General features: G+C 54.5%; 1 protein-coding gene across 3 annotated transcripts in view; it reads right to left on the reverse strand.

Moving 5' to 3' along the window:
* LOC135976506 (myelin-oligodendrocyte glycoprotein-like) overlaps positions 1-11,693 on the reverse strand; it is a 33,533-nt gene extending 21,840 nt beyond the window's left edge. Inside the window, exons 1-4 of one of the 3 annotated variants that reach the window (XR_010593679.1) lie at positions 11,528-11,693; positions 9,789-9,886; positions 2,355-2,465; positions 1,173-1,355 (exon numbers count right to left, since the gene is read on the reverse strand). Coding sequence is in view for 1 of the 3 variants with exons in the window: in XM_065572504.1 (XP_065428576.1) it covers positions 2,355-2,460 (106 nt within the window). In the remaining 2 variants the exon portion in view is untranslated. Of the gene's footprint in view, positions 1-1,172; positions 2,466-9,788; positions 9,887-11,527 lie in introns of all 3 variants that reach the window. The other 2 variants (XR_010593678.1, XM_065572504.1) reach the window with 2 other exon arrangements.
* Between the last annotated feature and the right edge of the window lie 6,590 nt (positions 11,694-18,283).

Raw genomic sequence — 18,283 nt, forward strand, 5'->3', positions numbered from 1 at the left:
AATAGTAGTCATGAGTGGAGTACAGGAACTGAAGGGTACGTGCCGTTCAGGAAAGACAGAAATAAAGGCAAAGGTGGTGGAGTAGAATCGTATATTAATAAGGAGTTAAACTGTAAAGAAATCAGAAGTGATGGAATGGATAAAACAGAGTCTGTTTGGGTCAAAATCACTTTGGAGAAGAAAGCTACCAGAGGCTCCCCTGGATAGTGCTTGGAGTATGCTAGAGACCCCCTCCCCCCACACATCTGATTTGGATATGGATAGAGACCTTTTTATGATTATGGGAGACTTTAACTTCACAGATATAGATTGGAGGACAAGTGCTACTAATAATAGTAGGGCCCAGATTTTCCTGGATGTGATAGCTGACCAAATATTTCTTCACCAAATAGCCACCAAACCAAAAGAGCTGATGCTATTTTAGATTTGGCATTCATGAGTAGTGAGGACCGCTTAGAACAGCTAGTTGTAGGAGACAACCTTGGTTCAAGTGATCATGAGCTAATTCAGTTTAAACTAAATGGAAAGATAAAAAATTGATCTGCAATTAGGGTTCTTAATTTCAAAAGAGCAAATTAAAAAAAGTAAGGGAATTAGGGAACTGGACTAGACTGAGGAACTCAAGGATCTGACTGTGGAGGAGGCTTGGAATTACTTTAAGTCAAAGTTGCAGAAACTATCTGAAGCCTGAATCTCAAGCAAGGGGAAACATTTGTAGGGAAGGGTTACAGACCAAGTTGGATGAGCAAGCATCTCAAACTATTAAGAGAAAGCAAAAAACCAACAAGGAATGGAAGATGGGATGGATCAGTGTGACACTCTTTACCTCAAATTAGCACCCTGGACCCCTCATATTCACTATTATCATGTGATTATGGTTTGTTTTGTAAAAAGTATGCCTTGTGAAGTATCATTTTAAAAGTGTGGATCTGTTGGACCTTAATATGCTGTGGATTTTATGTACTATCATTGTATGTGAAGTTATGAAGTATTGCTATACATGTTACTGAAATATGTTATGAGGTTGAGAGATGCCCACAGCTGGACTTTCAGTAGGGACAAAGAAGCCGCCATCGCTGGCCAGACAGGTGTTAATGGCTCATCAACACCCAGCCTTCTATCTCAGAGACTTCTTGTAGAAGGTACATATGCAATGGGGCAACCTAACTCACGTTACAGCAAGGATCTTTCTAGCATCCTGAAGAAAGCATAAAAGAGAGACAGTGACATCATCTCTTGGCCTCTCTCCCCGCAACCTCCATCTCAACACCTGGAAGATCGTCTGGAAGAGAATGGTCCCAGGCTGGAAGGGTGTCCAGTCCGTGTATTAAGGAACTGTAAGCTACCTGTAGGATCTGTTAGGGTGAGAGACAACTTGATTCAAATCTTACTTAGTCTGTTAAAGTTAAAATTTAGACTGCATTTCTATATTTATTACTTAGGTAACCAACTTTGATTTCTATGCCTGCTACTTATAATCACTTAAAATCTTAGTTAGCCTTTTTTGCATCTCCATCACATTGTTGACTCATATTTAAGGCTAAGATTTTGGTATGGGTATTTTTAATAAAAGTCATGGGCAGGATGTGGGCAATAAGCAATAAATCATGGAAGCCCAAGCCCCGCTATATGGGGCTGGAGCCTGAGCTCCACTTTCCAGGGCTGAAGCCTTAGCTCTGCCGCCCGGAGCTGAATCATAATTTTCAGGAAGTCATGGAGGTCCCATAAAATCATGGAATCCATGACCTCCATGACTGACTCATAGCCTTATTCATATTCAATCGGTGATCCACTGTAAGCCCCGGATCCTTTTCAGCAGTGTTACCATCTAGTCATTTATTCGCCATTTTGTAGCTGTGCGTTTGATTTTTCCTTCCTTAGTGAAGTGCTTTGATCTTGTCTTTATTGAAATCCATCCTGTTGATTTCGGACCAATTCTCCAATTTGTCCAGGTCATTTGGAATTCTTATCCTGTCTTCCAGAGTTGTAGCAACCTCTCCCAGCTTGGTGTCATCTGCAAATTTTATCAGCATACTCTCCAGTTCGTTATCCCAGTCATTAATGAAAATATTCAATAGTGATAGGTAGAGTCGCAAAAGTTTAAGATGAGACAGGAGGAAAGTTTAAGGTGAAATATGATGTAAAAGTCCACTGAGTACAGGTTACACTGAGACCAAGGGGAGTAAAAAGGGAGAAAAATCAATATCTTCCCCTGCCCGCCCCCCAAAAAGATTTTCTTTTTCAAATTTACATAAAATGCTCTTATTATGAATTGTTTCAAAATAACAAAAGATCAATGGTATTCAAACTGTTGAGAGAAAGTAGAAGACACTCTGTGACAAGAGGCTTCCTACCTGATTCCAATGTAGAAACATGGACCGTAAAAAAGAAAAGGAGGTAACTGGACAGAGAGGAGTTGCCCATGGCACAATGCGAGTGGAAGGAAATCCTCATCTTCATTGTAACTTGATTCACACACCAGAAAGGAAAAGAAAAAACAAATTCCAAGTGAGCAATGTGCTGTAATTTGGGATACAAATTCATTGAGCACAATATGAACCCTAGGATATGTGTTAATTAATAATTGCATCAAAATGTGCGTGTTTGCTACTGTTTTTGTCAAAAGACATGTGTGGTGGGGCGATTGCCCACACTCAGAGAGGGTAGGCTGCAGCAGGTCTAGGCGCCTGCGCAGCCGCCCAACCAATCAGGAGAGGGCTTACTGGGAGCCAATAAGAGTGCAGATTGGAGCCAGCCAATCAGAGCCCGGCTTAGCCATATAAAAGGCTGCCCAGAGCAGGAGCAGTCGGTCTGTCCCAGGCCTTCAGAGGGGAAGGTCTGTCTCCAGAGCTGGGAGGCCAGCACCACGGACAGCGCAGTGCAGGCCAGCCTGAGCGAGTGGGAGAAGGCCCTACTCCATAGCCTGCTAGGCGGCAGGCCTGGGAGGAGGAGGCCTAGCGTAGTGAAGGGCTGTTGGGGAAGCGGTCCAGAGGGATAGTCAGAGGAGGAAGGAGAAGGAAGACAGTGAGACTGTCACACGAGGGCCTCTGGACCGGGACTCAGAGTAGTGGGTGGGCCTGAGTCCCCCCCCCCTTTTTTCCCCCTTTTGTCTGCTGTGCTGTCCCCCGCACAGCCACGGGCCGCAGGGAGCGGCCGGTCAGAACCACACCGGGTCCTGGACTCTGAGGATCGGACTCGAGGGTGTGGGACTGTTGTTTAACACACCTCCCCCGGAAGGGGGTGTGAGTGGACAAGGGGCACTGTCGGAGGACAGCGCTCCGGAAGAGGACGCCGACGTCGGGAGCAACACAGGTCCGTGCACCCCACAGAGGCGAGACGACAGGCGGAACGTCACCCAAAGAGGACGCTCTACTGGCGCAAGACTAATTCCCCGAAGCGGCCAGGAGGAGGCGCCACAGCGGTGAGCTACAACCCTGTCACACGTGGTGGAGAATGCAGGTATAGCGGTCCGCCCCTGATACGAGGGGCCAGCGCCAAGACTGCGGACTATTGCCCAGAGCAGTGTCTTGCGCAGACAGACGGTCGACCCGGATTGTGGGTGCGGACCCGGACCCACCAAAGGGGTCCAGAGTGAGGGGATTGAACCGGGAGTAACCCGCTGAACCCCAACATGGAGGCAGAGAAGCTATTAAAATGGCTGCTAGAGAAGCAGCAAGAGCAGTCGGCCCAGCAGCACCAGCAGCAGGTGCAAATGCTGCAGCAGATGACCACTCAGCAGCAGCTGCTGATGACTCAGCACCAAGAGAATCAGCAGCAGCTCCTCCGAGAGTTGGCCACCCAGCAGCGGGTGCAGCAGGAACATTTGGTGCAACAGATGGCCGCACTGTTACGGCCGGCAGGAGGCACCCCTGCCGCCCCCATGGGAACCGGACCGGGGGATACCCCAGGGGCCCTACCGATACGCCTCACCAAGATGGGGCCCGAGGATGACCCAGAGGCCTATCTGGTCACATTTGAGCGGGTGGCGACTGCTGCCCGGTGGCCCTCAGAACATTGGGCCACGTTACTGGCCCCTTATTTGACGGGGCAGGCTCAGGCCGCATATCGGAGCCTCGACCCCCGGGAAGCGCTCGAGTACACCCGAGTCAAGGCGGCCATCCTAGACCACGCCGGCATTAGCCCAGAGACCTACCGACAACGTCTCCGTAAGGAACAATATCCTCCGGGGGCCCGACCCCGCGCTGTAGCCCAACGCATCCGGGACCACTGCTGGAGGTGGTTGAACCCCGAGGGCCTGACGGGACCCCAGGTGGCGGAGCTCGTGGCCTTAGAGCAGTTCACCCAGATCCTACCCCCGGGGGGGAGGGCCTGGGTGCGACGGCACCGACCGGCCACCCTCTCCGCAGCAGTGACCTTAATGGAGGACTACTTGTCGGCCGAGGGGGCAGAGGCGCCATCCCGAGCAGCCGAGAGCCTTGGTCGCAAGGGCGGCGCAGGGAAGGGGAACTCCCGTGGGGCGGGAGCCTTCGGACCACTGGCAGGCAACAGCCATCGACACCAGCTACCCCCCAACCCGGAACCCCGACCTAAGTTATTACCGATGGCGACTCGGAGGGAGCGACAGCCCTCGGAGCGAACAGGCCCCCCCGGAGGAGGCCCAAGCCCGGCCGAAACCCGAGAGAGGTGCTGGGGCTGCGGTCAAGAGGGACATTTCCGACGAGATTGCCCTTTTATGGACTGCAGCTATGGGCAGGCCTGGATGGCCGGACAACGGGCACGGAGGAACGGGGTAAGAAAGTTGATTGTCCCAGTCCAGGTTGAAGGGAATCCCACCAATGCCCTCGTAGATTCAGGGTGTAGTCAGACCCTCATACGAGAGGGGCTGGTCCCGAACCTCAATCTTTCGGGGCCCCCGATCTACCTGCAGTGCGTGCATGGAGACATCCGCCAGTATCCCACAGCCTGGGTCAAGATGGGAGTAGGCGGCCGAGAGGAGGGTCTCCGAGTAGGAGTGGCCCCTAGGCTGGCCTACCCGGTGGTGTTGGGACGAGATTGGCCCGGCTTCGGAGAGGTCCTCCTAAGATATCAGCCACCCAAGCCCCGACCAGACAGGACTATAGCACCGGGAACGGGGCTGCTTGGGAGCAGGCTAAGGGATGACCCCGGCGAGGGGACCTCCTCGACGGCGGAGACCCCTGCGAGTTGTCCGGGAGACAGACCCCGTTCGGTGGAGGACGCCCGGGTAGAGTTAGAGCACGACGGGGACTTCTTACGTGAGCAACGGGAAGACCCAACCTTAAGCCGAGCCTGGGAGCAAGCCACCAACCCGGTCATTGAGGGGGACGGGACGCAACGGATTCCGCAGGGCCCCCGCTTTGAGGTATGGCAGGATCGCCTGTACCGAATAGCGCAGGAACCCCAGACCCAGGAGACGTTCCGTCAGCTGTTGGTCCCCCGGAGACTGCGAGCCGGTCTCCTCCACTTAGCCCACGCGAACCCTTGGGCTGGACACCTCGGACGCGAGAAGACCCTACAGAGAGTGGCCCGCCGGTTTTTCTGGCCAGGCATCCACCGGGAAGTGGCAGACTTTTGCGCCTCATGCCCAGAATGCCAGCGAGCCGGACCGAAAGGGGTAGCTCCTGCACCCCTGGTACCCATGCCAGTCGTGGGGGTACCCTTTGAACGGATCGGGATGGATCTCGTCGGCCCCCTTGAACGAAGCAAGACAGGGAACCGCTTTATACTAGTAGTCGTGGACTACGCCACACGCTATCCCGAAGCCGTTCCCCTAAAGACAGCGACGGCACCGACCATTGCGGGTGAACTAGTAAAGATTTTCGCCCGGGTGGGGATACCCGGTGAAATATTGACAGACCAGGGCACCAATGTGTCCTCCAAGTTAATAGCTGAGCTATGTCGCCTCCTCCATATCCGGACCCTCCGGACATCGGTGTACCACCCGCAGACCGACGGCTTGGTAGAGCGGTTCAACGGTACACTAAAAGCCATGTTGCGGAAGTTTGTGGAGGAGGACCCCTCACATTGGGACACCTTGTTGCCGGCCCTGTTGTTCGCAATAAGAGAGGTACCACAGGCCTCGACGGGGTTCTCGCCCTTCGAGCTCCTATACGGCAGGCAGCCCAGAGGGATACTGGACCTCCTGAAGGAGGAGTGGGAAGCACAGGAAACACGGGTCCTTGGGACCACACAATACGTGCTACAGCTCCGGGAGCGACTCCAAACGTTAGGGGCCTTCGCCCGTGAAAACCTGGAACGGGCCCAGACAGGTCAGGAGCGCCTCTATAATCGAAGGACTAGAGGGAGGAAGTTCGCCCCAGGCGATAGGGTGTTGCTGTTACTGCCCTCTTCCGAGTCGAAGCTCCTGGCCAAATGGCAGGGTCCCTACGAAGTGATCCGACGAGTGGGACCAGTCGATTACGAGGTCAGACTACCTGGTCGACGTAAAGAGACCCGTATTTACCATATTAATCTCCTAAAGGCCTGGAAGACCCGGGAAGCCATGTTCATCGGCCCGTCCACCCCAGAGTCAGAACTTGGACCCCTAGCAGGAGATCTTCCCGACCCCGGACCGGCTGTGGTGGGGTCAGGCCTCAACCCCAGACAGAGAGGACAACTGCAACAGACGGTGGAGAAGTTCTCAGATGTATTATCGGCCCGCCCAGGCCGGACGACCCTAATGAGTCATCATATTGCCACAGACCCCGGGAAGAGAGTGACGGACAACCATCGACCGTTACCCAAGAAAATGTGGGACACCGTCCGACGGGAGGTGGAGACTATGTTGGAGATGGGAGTGGTAGAAGAATCGACGAGTGAGTGGCGAAGCCCTATCGTCTTAGTACCGAAACCAGATGGGGCGACCCGGTTTTGCATCGACTTCAGAAAGGTCAACGCTATCTCTCGTTTTGATGCCTATCCAATGCCGAGAGTGGATGAACTGTTAGAGCGCCTCGGAGGAGCCAAGTACCTGTCAACTTTAGATTTAACTAAAGGATATTGGCAGATCCCACTGACGCCAAACTCCCGAGCGAAGACGGCCTTCCCTACACCCTTCGGCCTCTTCCAGTTCGTAACCATGCCGTTCGGCTTGCACGGAGCAGCAGCCACGTTCCAACGTCTGATGAACAAGGTCCTCCAGCCCCACGACCAATACGCGGCGGCGTACATCGACGATATCGTGGTTTATAGCCTTGACTGGGAGAGCCATTTACACCACCTGGCAGCAGTGCTACAAGCCCTCAGAGCGGCCGGCCTGACAGCTAACCCGGCAAAATGTCACTTAGGCCAAAAAGAAGTGACCTACCTGGGATACACGGTAGGAGGGGGGAAACTAACACCCCTGATTAGCAAGGTACAAGCCCTCAGAGATGTACCCACCCCCACGACGAAGAAACAAGTGCGTCAGTTCTTGGGATTAGCTGGGTACTATCGTCGTTTCGTACCAGACTTTGCATCTATAGCCGCCCCCCTGTCAGACCTAACGAAGAACTCCCAGCCTCGACAGGTACAGTGGACTACGCAGTGCGAGCGAGCCTTTAACACGCTCAAGGAACGGCTCACTCAAGAACCAGTACTACGACACCCCGACTTCACGAAGGAGTTTATTCTACAAACAGACGCTTCAGAAGTCGGCCTAGGTGCAGTACTCTCCCAGGAAGTAGACGGGGAGGAACACCCAGTACTGTATTTGAGTCGGAAGCTGTTCCCCCGAGAAAGACACTTCTCAACAATAGAGAAAGAGGCCCTGGCAGTGCGGTGGGCTATCGACGCCCTCCGTTACTATCTGCTAGGGAATAGTTTTAAGTTAATCACAGATCACGCCCCTTTGCGATGGATCCACAGCATGAAAGACACGAATGCTAGAATTATGCGGTGGTACCTCGCCCTTCAGCCTTACGACTTCCAGGTGCTCCACCGACCGGGTAAGGCCCATACTAATGCCGATTTCTTCTCCAGGCTAGGGGAGGAGGGCGAAGAATCGGAGCAGGGAGGGGGAGCTGTAGCGAAGGGGGTGGTCTGCGAGGGGGCAGCCAAGCCCCCATCCAACTGCCCAGGTCCTAGACAGTCAGCCCTGACGGCAGAGGGTCCGTCACGGTCGTACGGGGTGTGTCCCAAATGCACGGAGAGCGTGAAAAGAGGGAGCATACCCCAGCCTAGGCAGACGGTCGTGGGAGAAGAACCCTTGCGGGAAGCCCCGGTGGAGGACCAGCACACCCTCCTGGAACCGCCGGGGACTGTGACTTCTCCAGATCGAGAGGGAGCCTCGCTGTGGGAAGGACCAGCCGAGGCGGTGGACCACGAGACCCGTGGAGAATCAGGGGACCCGTGGGACACTCCGGCAGCTGAACGGATAGGAGGCAGCTTCAGGGAATCGACAGGCTGGTACGTCGGACCTGGTAAGCCTCAGCGTGTTTCGGTGGGATCCCCCGCTGAGGCGGCGGATAAGCCGGGTTGCCTGGTAGCAAAGACTAATTTCCGTGACTTTGGGGGCCAGTAGGCCATGCGGTCCCGCGACAAGGGCTATGTTTCTGGACTGTGAGCCGGTAAGCCGAGCCACTGTGGGATAAAGGCTAAGTTCCGAGCTCCTGAAAAATTAGGCCGATTAGGATATTTCCCCCCCCCCCCGGGAAGGTTCTTAAGGGGGAGGGTGTGTGGTGGGGCGATTGCCCACACTCAGAGAGGGTAGGCTGCAGCAGGTCTAGGCGCCTGCGCAGCCGCCCAACCAATCAGGAGAGGGCTTACTGGGAGCCAATAAGAGTGCAGATTGGAGCCAGCCAATCAGAGCCCGGCTTAGCCATATAAAAGGCTGCCCAGAGCAGGAGCAGTCGGTCTGTCCCAGGCCTTCAGAGGGGAAGGTCTGTCTCCAGAGCTGGGAGGCCAGCACCACGGACAGCGCAGTGCAGGCCAGCCTGAGCGAGTGGGAGAAGGCCCTACTCCATAGCCTGCTAGGCGGCAGGCCTGGGAGGAGGAGGCCTAGCGTAGTGAAGGGCTGTTGGGGAAGCGGTCCAGAGGGATAGTCAGAGGAGGAAGGAGAAGGAAGACAGTGAGACTGTCACACGAGGGCCTCTGGACCGGGACTCAGAGTAGTGGGTGGGCCTGAGTCCCCCCCCCCTTTTTTCCCCCTTTTGTCTGCTGTGCTGTCCCCCGCACAGCCACGGGCCGCAGGGAGCGGCCGGTCAGAACCACACCGGGTCCTGGACTCTGAGGATCGGACTCGAGGGTGTGGGACTGTTGTTTAACACACCTCCCCCGGAAGGGGGTGTGAGTGGACAAGGGGCACTGTCGGAGGACAGCGCTCCGGAAGAGGACGCCGACGTCGGGAGCAACACAGGTCCGTGCACCCCACAGAGGCGAGACGACAGGCGGAACGTCACCCAAAGAGGACGCTCTACTGGCGCAAGACTAATTCCCCGAAGCGGCCAGGAGGAGGCGCCACAGCGGTGAGCTACAACCCTGTCACAACATGTTACAAGACATAGCAAAACTCTGCTTCACTGTTCACCATCTCAAATTACAGTCCAATATTCTGGACAAAGGCCTTAATACTAGCATTTGCAAAATTCATTGAAAAATATCACAAAAATCACTAACTTTTTGGTTGTAAAATTACAAAGAGAAAGTAGCCAAGAAGAACAAATGTATTTTGTATCTGTTTTTATAATGCAGTGTGAGAAAAGGCATTGCAATTTCTGGGTCTGGGTCACATGGATAAATACAGAGCATCTAAAGTCATTAGTGAAGCTTTTCAAGTGGAAAAAGGAGCATTTTAAAAACAAATTAAAGGATGAGAACTTCCTGCCACGTACCTCATGAGCCCAGGAGAAACTTCCCAGCAGTTACAGGATCACTGGGACATTTCCAGCTTCTCACAGTCAGTGAAATGGACCCTTAGTCCGGGAGGTGCCTGACAATGAAAGAATTAAAGTTATAGTATAAAGCAAAAATAATTTAGGAGAAGAGAATCAGTTCAGTATCATCTGTCCTTGTGCACTTTTATGGTGATGTTTTTTAAACAGCAGCAGAATTTACTCTTTTCTCCTGCATGTAGCAAGGCTGAAGATGCAAGTGAAATTGTAAAGCAGAAAGCCACCATTATCGTTTAGATGGTGCTATGAAATTAAAGAGTCCTTATGGAAATCTGCATACAGCAATGTGCTTATCCTCTCAGACCCAGACGGCTTAGCCTCACACACATCCTGGTTGGAGCAGAGTCATTCCCACTGTGGAAGAGGCTGCTTCATCCTAGTATGATGGAGTGATGATAGTCACTCCATAGTTTAAGACTCTAATAGTTTCCTTTATAACCCTGATTTTTGACCCTACATCTATAAACTACAGGAAGATCCTATCAGCCTCAAAATTGGAACCTTAAATCTGGGGCTGAAGTAAACAATTTCTACCAAATTTGATGTGAATTGGACAAGTGGTTGCTGAATTATAACACCCTGGAAAGGAGGGTTCACCAAAGTTAAAAATCTTTTTTGCTGCTTTAAAGCATAAAGAACAAACACAACCACCCATTTTCTTATGGCTCCCTGACCCCTCTGCTCCCTGGACCCTCTACAGCAGAGGTTCAGGGGCTGCCCCACATATGCGATCCCCGGCACAGCGCCCTAACCCTCTGAACATTCTGCTTTCACGAGACTTGCCCAATGCTCAGCTCTTCCTGCAGCCTCTTGCCTCGTTCACGTGGCTGGGCAGGGGTATCTCCATTGCACAGACAGCATAGCTAAGCTAGGGTTACCATATTTCAGCAAGCAAAAAAGAGGACGGGAAGAGCCCCGCCCCCGTCCTGCCCTGGCCCCGCCCCTGCCCCTCCCACTTCCCGCCCCCCTCAGAACCCCCAACCCTCCCCCGTTCCTTGTCCCCTGACTGCCCCCTCCTGGGACCCCTGCCCCTAACTGCCCCCCAGGACTCCACCCCCTACCTAAGCCTCCCTGCCTCTTGTCCCCTGACTGCCCCCTCCTGAGATCCTCCCCCCATCCTAACTGGCCCCCTAGGAGCCTACCCCTACCTGTCCCCTGATTGCCCCAACCCTTATCCACACCCCCACCCCCAGACAGACCCCTGGGACTCCCACGCCCCATCCAACCACTCCCTAGTCCCTGACAGCCCCCCCCCCAGAACTCCCAACCCTCCCTGCTCCTTGTCCCCTGACAGCCCCCCCCAGAACTACCGACCCATCTAAACCCCTCTGCTCCCTGTCCCCTGACTGCTCCGATCCCTCTCCCCACCCCTGCCCCCTGACAGCCCCCCCCCAGAACTCCCAAACACCCCCCCCTGCTCCTTGTCCCCTGACTGCCCCCTCCTGGGACCCCTGCTCCTAACTGCCCTCCAGAACCCCACCCCCTACCTAAGCCTCCCTGTTCCTTGTCCCCTAACTGCCCCCTCCTAAGACCCCCCCCAAACTGCCCCCCAGGACCCTACCCCCTACCTGTATCCTGACTGCCCAAAACCTTCTCCACCCCCCAAAAAGCCCCCCCCGTCTCTTGACTGCCCCCTCCAAAATCTCCCTGCCCCTTCTCCTGCCCCCTGGCCTCCTTACCCCACCGCTCAGAACATGGTGTTGGGCTCTGTGCGGAGCCGGACACGTGGCTGCGCTCCCCAGCGCAACACACAACCCGGTCCCTGCCCCCACACAGTGCTGCCGGAGCGGGGCGCTGGGCTGCAGGGGAGGAGGAGCTGCCGAGGCCGATGCAAACGGCCCGGCAGGCCGGCCAGCTCAGAATGCAGGGGGGGGGGAGGAGGAGCTCTACAGCTGCTCCAGAGTCCAGCCCGGCAAGCTGCAGGGGGAAGGGCTCTGGCTGCCAGAACCCCATGCGAGAGGCTCTTTCCTGCAGCCCTCCCAGCCGCTCGCTCTGCTCTGCATGGGGGGGAAATCCCGGACATTTTTAGAGATTTACAAATCCCCCCCCCCCCCCCCCGGACGCTATTTTTAACACAAAAAGGAGGACATGTCCGGGTAAATCCGGACGAATGGTAACCCTAAGCTAAGCACATAGATTTGGCACAGTCATTCCAAAAGGCAATGGCTAAGCGGGAGTGACTTGAGTCTGCCCCAGGAGAGACTGACCTTCTCTTCCTAACTCTGCTAGAAGTGAGCTTGAGCAGTGTCTCTGGTCCTCAGTTACCGCCTCTGTTAGAAGGGGGAGAACGGTACTTGTTGGCCTCCTAGGATAGGGACATGGGGTGGTATTCACAAAGGTACTTCGGTGCCTGAGTCCCATTTTTAGGCACTGCTGAGACCTACGAAACTGCTGCTTGGCTGCTGCCCAACCCTGTAGGTGCCTTGGCTCACTTGGCCTAACTTAGTGCCTAAGTTTCTGCAGCACAAATTCCCTACATGCCTAAGTCTTTGCCTCCATGCATGTGCTCTGCTGCCTCCCTCTAGGTTTCCAGATGCCTATCCCCTGCCTAACCCCCAAAATGTGTCCTTTATAAACAATTGATTAATATGGAGCTTCCCTGAAAGTTTTATTACTGGGGGCAGGAATAATTAACAATCAAACCCAGTGTCTTCATTTTAATTTCAAGGGTCAGTTTCCATATTATTCTAAATAAGGAGGATTTTTGGTCACATATTTGCAGATTTACTATGAAACAAGCGATTTTCTGTCTTTATCGAGTACCTCTATGCTTTGCCCTAGGGAGAAGGCTAATGAAAAAGAAAAGCAAACAGGGTGAGGCAGTGAAGTAGCTTCCTGCTCTGTAAAGCCTCCATCACACACACCACATGCTAGTCAAGGGCTGTTAGAAAGAGTTCTTGGTTTCCCAGTTTGTAATCCAGGGATGACAACACACTCCTGCCTTTGAACCTGTGAAGGAAAAGCCCCGCAGAGGGGCTCAACCGGTCATGTTGATGGTGCCAACACTTGACCCCAATTCCCCGCACAGCTTTGATGGCTGCTTGTTTTGGTGCCCTTAGGAGCCTCAACTGCTAATGAACAGCGCCCGGACACTTGTTTGTGCTGCAGACTTTGTGGAGAGTGATTCCCAAGGGCTCTGGGCTCAGAGGGCAGCAGCGTGGCCTGTACATGACTGGGCCCATAGAGCAGTGGTTCTCAAACTTTTGTACCAGTGACCCCTTTCACATCGCAAGCCTCTGAGTGCCACCCCCATTATAAATTAAAAACGTTTTTATACATTTAACACTATAATAAATGCTGGAGGCAAAGCAGGGTTTGGGGTGGAGGCTGACAGCTTCCAACCCCCCATATAATAACCTCCCGACCCCCAGTTTGAGAACCCCTGCCCTAGAGGGTCTGGCCGGGCTGGTGCAAGCCCTGGTGCACTCGAGCAGGGCCCCACACAGGCGCTGGGTGTTCCCAGGCCAGGGCCTGGCCCAGCCCCTGGGGAACGGGCAGCGCTGGCAGTACAGCCAGATGGGCCCACGGGGTGGCTCCCTGGCACTGCCGGGCCGCAGCTGCGGGGTATAGGGCGCCGCCGATCCCCCAAGAGCCACAAACCGAGCTCGCGGGGGGAACGGGGGAGAGGAGGAACTAGAGGATATGTTGCCCCGGTGCTCCCTCTATTAGAGTCTAACCTGGAACAGTTACTGGAAGTTATATTGCCCCGGTGAGCTCAATATTAGAGGCCAACTGGGAACAGTGACCGGACATGACAGCACTCAGTAACCCCTCTAACAGATTCCCAACGGGAACAGTGGGCGGAGGTTGCTCCTCTTCCATACCTGGGGGATTGGGAGCTAGTGGAGAGGGGGAGGCCTGGCAGCATTGAGACGGGGGGCACCTGGCAAGTATTGGGGTGTGGGGGGGAGTGAGGAGGGGCGGCGTGGGGGGGTCCCTGCTGCAGTGCAGCAAGCTGGACCCTGCACCCCCATGCGCACTGGGGATGGTGCAGAGCTGCGAGCGGGGCAGGGAGACATCTCCCGGGGGTGCTTCCCAGCAAGGGCGGCCCCTCCCCAGCATCACAGTAGCTTTCGCTTTCGGCCTCGCACCACCGGCCCCTCACTCTAGAAATGGGAAGGCGGGACCGGGCTTGGCAGCAGCTAATGGGAGATGGAGTCAGGGGAGAAACTACATCTCCCATGGTGCCATGGGGTCCGCAGTGGCAGATGGGAGATGGAGGCAGGGGAGACACTACGTCTCCCATGATGCATTACCTCACTCCCCACCCCGCTGCTTCTTGCAGGGGTAGTCTCACAGGGTTATTGAGCTATGGCCCTGGGATTTCCCCTCCCCTGCCTAGAGCCCCCCAACCCCAGGCCCCGTAGGGTTTGCAGGTGGGGTCAGGGCCGGCTCTAGGTTTTTTGCTGCCAACCCCGCCCCCCCCCCCCCCCCCAACTGAACCCTCCTGCCGCCCCCGCCCTGGGTCACTGGTAACTCACTCCCAGGGCGGGTCATTCAGCAGGAATTTTGGATGTTCACAGAACACAGACAGGATTGGTTCCCATATGGTTACAGAACTGCAGTAAAGTGGAACATTTTTCAGCTTGTGTGATTGGAGGATATCTGGATGCATATTATAAGACTGTCCTACATAAATGAGGAAAAGTTGAGGTGCCTTTATTATTCTTTTGTTCCATTCTTTGTTTCTATGGGGAATTTGCCAATGCAATATTACTGTCTTCCTTTCAAAGAAATAAAACTAAAACTAAAAATAAAAAAAGCAATGGCTGTTGAAAATAGCAATTTCAGTCCTAATAACCACTGGGAAGCATTTCTTGCTCAATTTATTCTACTTTTTCTACAGCAAGTTACAGTGGATCAGTATATTTGATTTGGGAGAAATGAAGTAACAGCTGCCCAAATTGCGCTTGAGCACTCCTGAATTTTGAGGGTGTTCAAATCTGGAAGGCAGATGCTGGATTCCCTTTCTGAATATTAGCTAAATCTGGAAAAAGAAAAGTCAATTTCTGCTTCCATGGCTCAGAAGTGTAAATCCTCCTACGTGCCTGGTACTGTATCTAAAGCTGCCCAGGTCCTAGTAGAGCCTCCCCTCCCTTACTTTTCCGTTTAAATTCTAGTGGGATCCACATACCTCCCTTGCTAGGCTTCAGATAGAGAGGTGCACTGTCCATTTAGTCCACCCAATTCTTTCTTTGGGGGAGAGCCCAAAGCTGGGGTGGCAGGAGGTGCGGGGGAGGGGGAGCCCAGGGATGGGGCAGCAGGAGGTGCAGGTGGGGACCAGAGCTGGGGCAGTAGAGGGTGCGGGTGTGGGGGGGAAGAGCCCAGGGCTGGGGTGGCAGGAGATGTGGATGGGGGCCAGAGCTGGGGCGGCAGGAGGTGCAGGTGGGGGCCAGAGCTGGGGTGGCAGGGGATGCAGGTGCAGCGGGGGAGAGCCCAGGGCTGGGGTGGCAGGAGATGCGGGTGGGGAGAGAGCCCAGGGCTGGGGCAGCAGGGGGGTGCAGATGGGGGCCAGAGCTGGGGCAACACGGGGTTGCGGGGGGAGCGCTGGGGTGGGGAAGCAGCAAAAAACCTAGAGCTGGCTCTGCCCCTACCATTCACAGCAAGCTGCAGCGTGAGGTTTCAGTTCCACACTCCTTCCCCCTCCCTTTCCTGTTAATTGCGGCTGAGGGAATGCTGGGAAATGTAGTTCTTTCCCTGCTCCAGGGCTGGCAGTATAGGCAGGGAGCTAACTAAGGAACTACAGCTCCCAGGGCCCCCTGTTGGTTCTCAGCTCCCATGCTGGATTCTTGCGCCCCTGCAAATTTGCCGCCCCAAGCAACTGCTTGCTTTGCTGGTGCCTAGAGCCGGCCCTGGGTGGGGTGCCCTGGGAGGTTGGGGTCAGGGGAAGATGGAAGGATTGGCGGGTGGAGGGGGGCTGGAGAGCTGCAGCAACCAAGGCAGTGAAGGTGGCCACGCACATGTTCCCAGAATGCCGAGGGACAGGGCGGGGAGGTAATATCTATTATTGGAATAAATTCTTTTGGGGAGAGAGACAAGCTTTTGAGCCATGCAGGGCTCTTCTAAAGGGCAGGTAAAGGTGCTCAGAGTGTCACAGCTAAATACCAGGTGGAGTCCTCTACCCAGAACACCAGCCATTCCAGTGCTTCTGGGTACAGCGTGGACCCATCCGCACCCATATTACCAACCCTAGTGCCTAACCCAGAGGTGGTGCCACTAGGGGGCACTGCCACAGTGGTGGGGGTTTACACAGGCCACTGCCCTAAATGACCACCAGGGGTCACACAGAGTGCACTGTGTTATTTGACCACCAGATGTCACAGCCCAACAGGTGGGGTACACACAGGCAGGGCCGGCTCCAGGCACCAGGCCACCAAGCTGGTGCTTGGGGCGGCACCTGGAGGGGGGCGGCGCGGCGCTCTGGGCCGAGAGCGGGGCTGCGACCGGGCTCGCCGCCCTCCCCCCGGCCCTGCCTCTGGCCGCCGGGGAGAGCGGAGCCCCGGCCGGGCTCGCCGCCCTCCCCGCGGCACTCTGGCCGCCGGGGAGAGCGGAGCCCCGGTGCAGCCTCTGGCCGCCGGGGAGAGCTGAGTCCCGGTGGGGCTCGCCGCCCTCCCCCCGGCGCTCTGGCCGCCGGGGCTCTGCTCTCCCAGGCTGGGCTCGCCGCCCTCCCCTGCGGGGGGGGGGAGGGGCGCGCGGCGGGAGGCTTTTTTGCCTGGGGCGGCAAAAAAGCCAGAGCCAGCCCTGCTCACCGCACCCCTAGCAGAATTAGGGCTGTGATGACCATGGCACTCAGGACCCCCAGGCCTGGGTCCCGCAGCGGTACCAAGACAGCCGCTGCCCCAAAGAGCTTCCGATCCTTGGCAGGAGAGGATGGGGGCAGTAGGGTGACCAGATGAGAGGAAAAAAATATCGGGACACATGGGGTGCGCCATGAAATATCAGGACAAATGCCTAAATATCGGGACAGTCCCAAATTTATCGGGACGTCTGGTCACCCTGCGGGGAGGAGGGGACCTGCAAGAAACAATCAGGCCCCGCTGGTTAGCGCAAGAAGCCGAGCGCGCAAGGCAGCAAAGTCTGTCAACGTGCGCTCGGAGGCTCGCTGCTGCAGGCGGTGTAGAGACACCCTTAGACACGTAATTCCCATTGAAATCGACGTCAGGTAGGTACCTAAATACCTTTGGGGAGCTGGGCCTCACAATCTTTAATATATTTACCCTCACAACACCCCTGTGCAATAGGGAAACGCTATCATCCCCATTTTACAGATGGGAGACTGAGGCACAGAGCAGCTAAGGCCTAAGCACCAGACCATGTTGTGTGCGACCAAAGCTCTCCAGGAAAATAGGTGGTTTTTCTAGCTGCCCGCCCTGCAAACTCAGCCTGAGATCTGAGAGACAGATTAACGCATTGCCAACAATACTGATCCTGGAGCTAGGACGTTGTAGGGATGTGTGCACTGGTTTTAGGGGTGTTGTTTTTTAAGCATAGCAGAGTCTTACAGATTTGCATACAACCTTGTAAAGGCCTCCACGTTTTCTTCACCCTATGAGAAAAGCAGTCTAAGTACGGCCAACCCCAAGTGTTCCAAAATCATGAGTCATCCCCGCAAAAAAAGACTATGAGATTGGCTTCAAAATCATGAAACTGAAACCAAAAATAATGAAGTTTGGTTACTTGTTATCTTACTTCTGTGTTTTGAGCCTTTGAGCTACACTCGGATCATGTTTTTGAAGCCCAGACCTTACCCTTTTAAAAATATGAATAGTCACATGAATCTGGGAGCTGGGGCTTTAAGAAAAAAACAACAACAACCAAATACCATGAGAGTCGGGATAAAATTGTGAAAGTGGGCAACACTATAAGTGTCCCTGGAGCCAAATTCTTTTTGGAATTAAAATCTCACCCCAGTTTTTAGGCGTGATTCTTATTTCTTTCCTCCGCGAAGATAAATGATTTAGAAATATTTCCAGCTTTACTCACCAGTGCTGATCACAGTGAGCTGACTTGTACTTCACCGCGCTCTGCATTTAGCTTCATCGCGGCTCGGGATTTGGTGAAACTCCTTTCATTCGGGCCAGTCCAGGGGCTTGTCAAACCCAAAGGGCCGGGGAGCGCTGAACTTTGGCAGTTTTCTTTTCCTGTTATTGATCCTGCTCCAGAAGGAGTTTATCTCGGACACCGTCATGTGCCAGTGGCAAAGAATCCTAGAGAGCATCACTTTCTTCCAACATGGAACATGGACCTTTATTAGAATAAGCAACACAATGCCAACCCTAAAGCTCCTCTGTTTCTGCTTTACTGTAGAGCTCTGCCTAGAAGCTCCCCAAGCCTCAGTGCTGCCTGGCGGATTGCTACAGATTTAAAGAAACAATACCCATAACGTCACCGTTTCGTTAATTCTTTTGACCATGAGCAACACAGACTAGAATCCA

This window comes from Chrysemys picta, chromosome 18, assembly GCF_011386835.1.
Source record: "Chrysemys picta bellii isolate R12L10 chromosome 18, ASM1138683v2, whole genome shotgun sequence".
In the NCBI taxonomy this organism is placed as follows: Eukaryota; Metazoa; Chordata; order Testudines; family Emydidae; genus Chrysemys; species Chrysemys picta.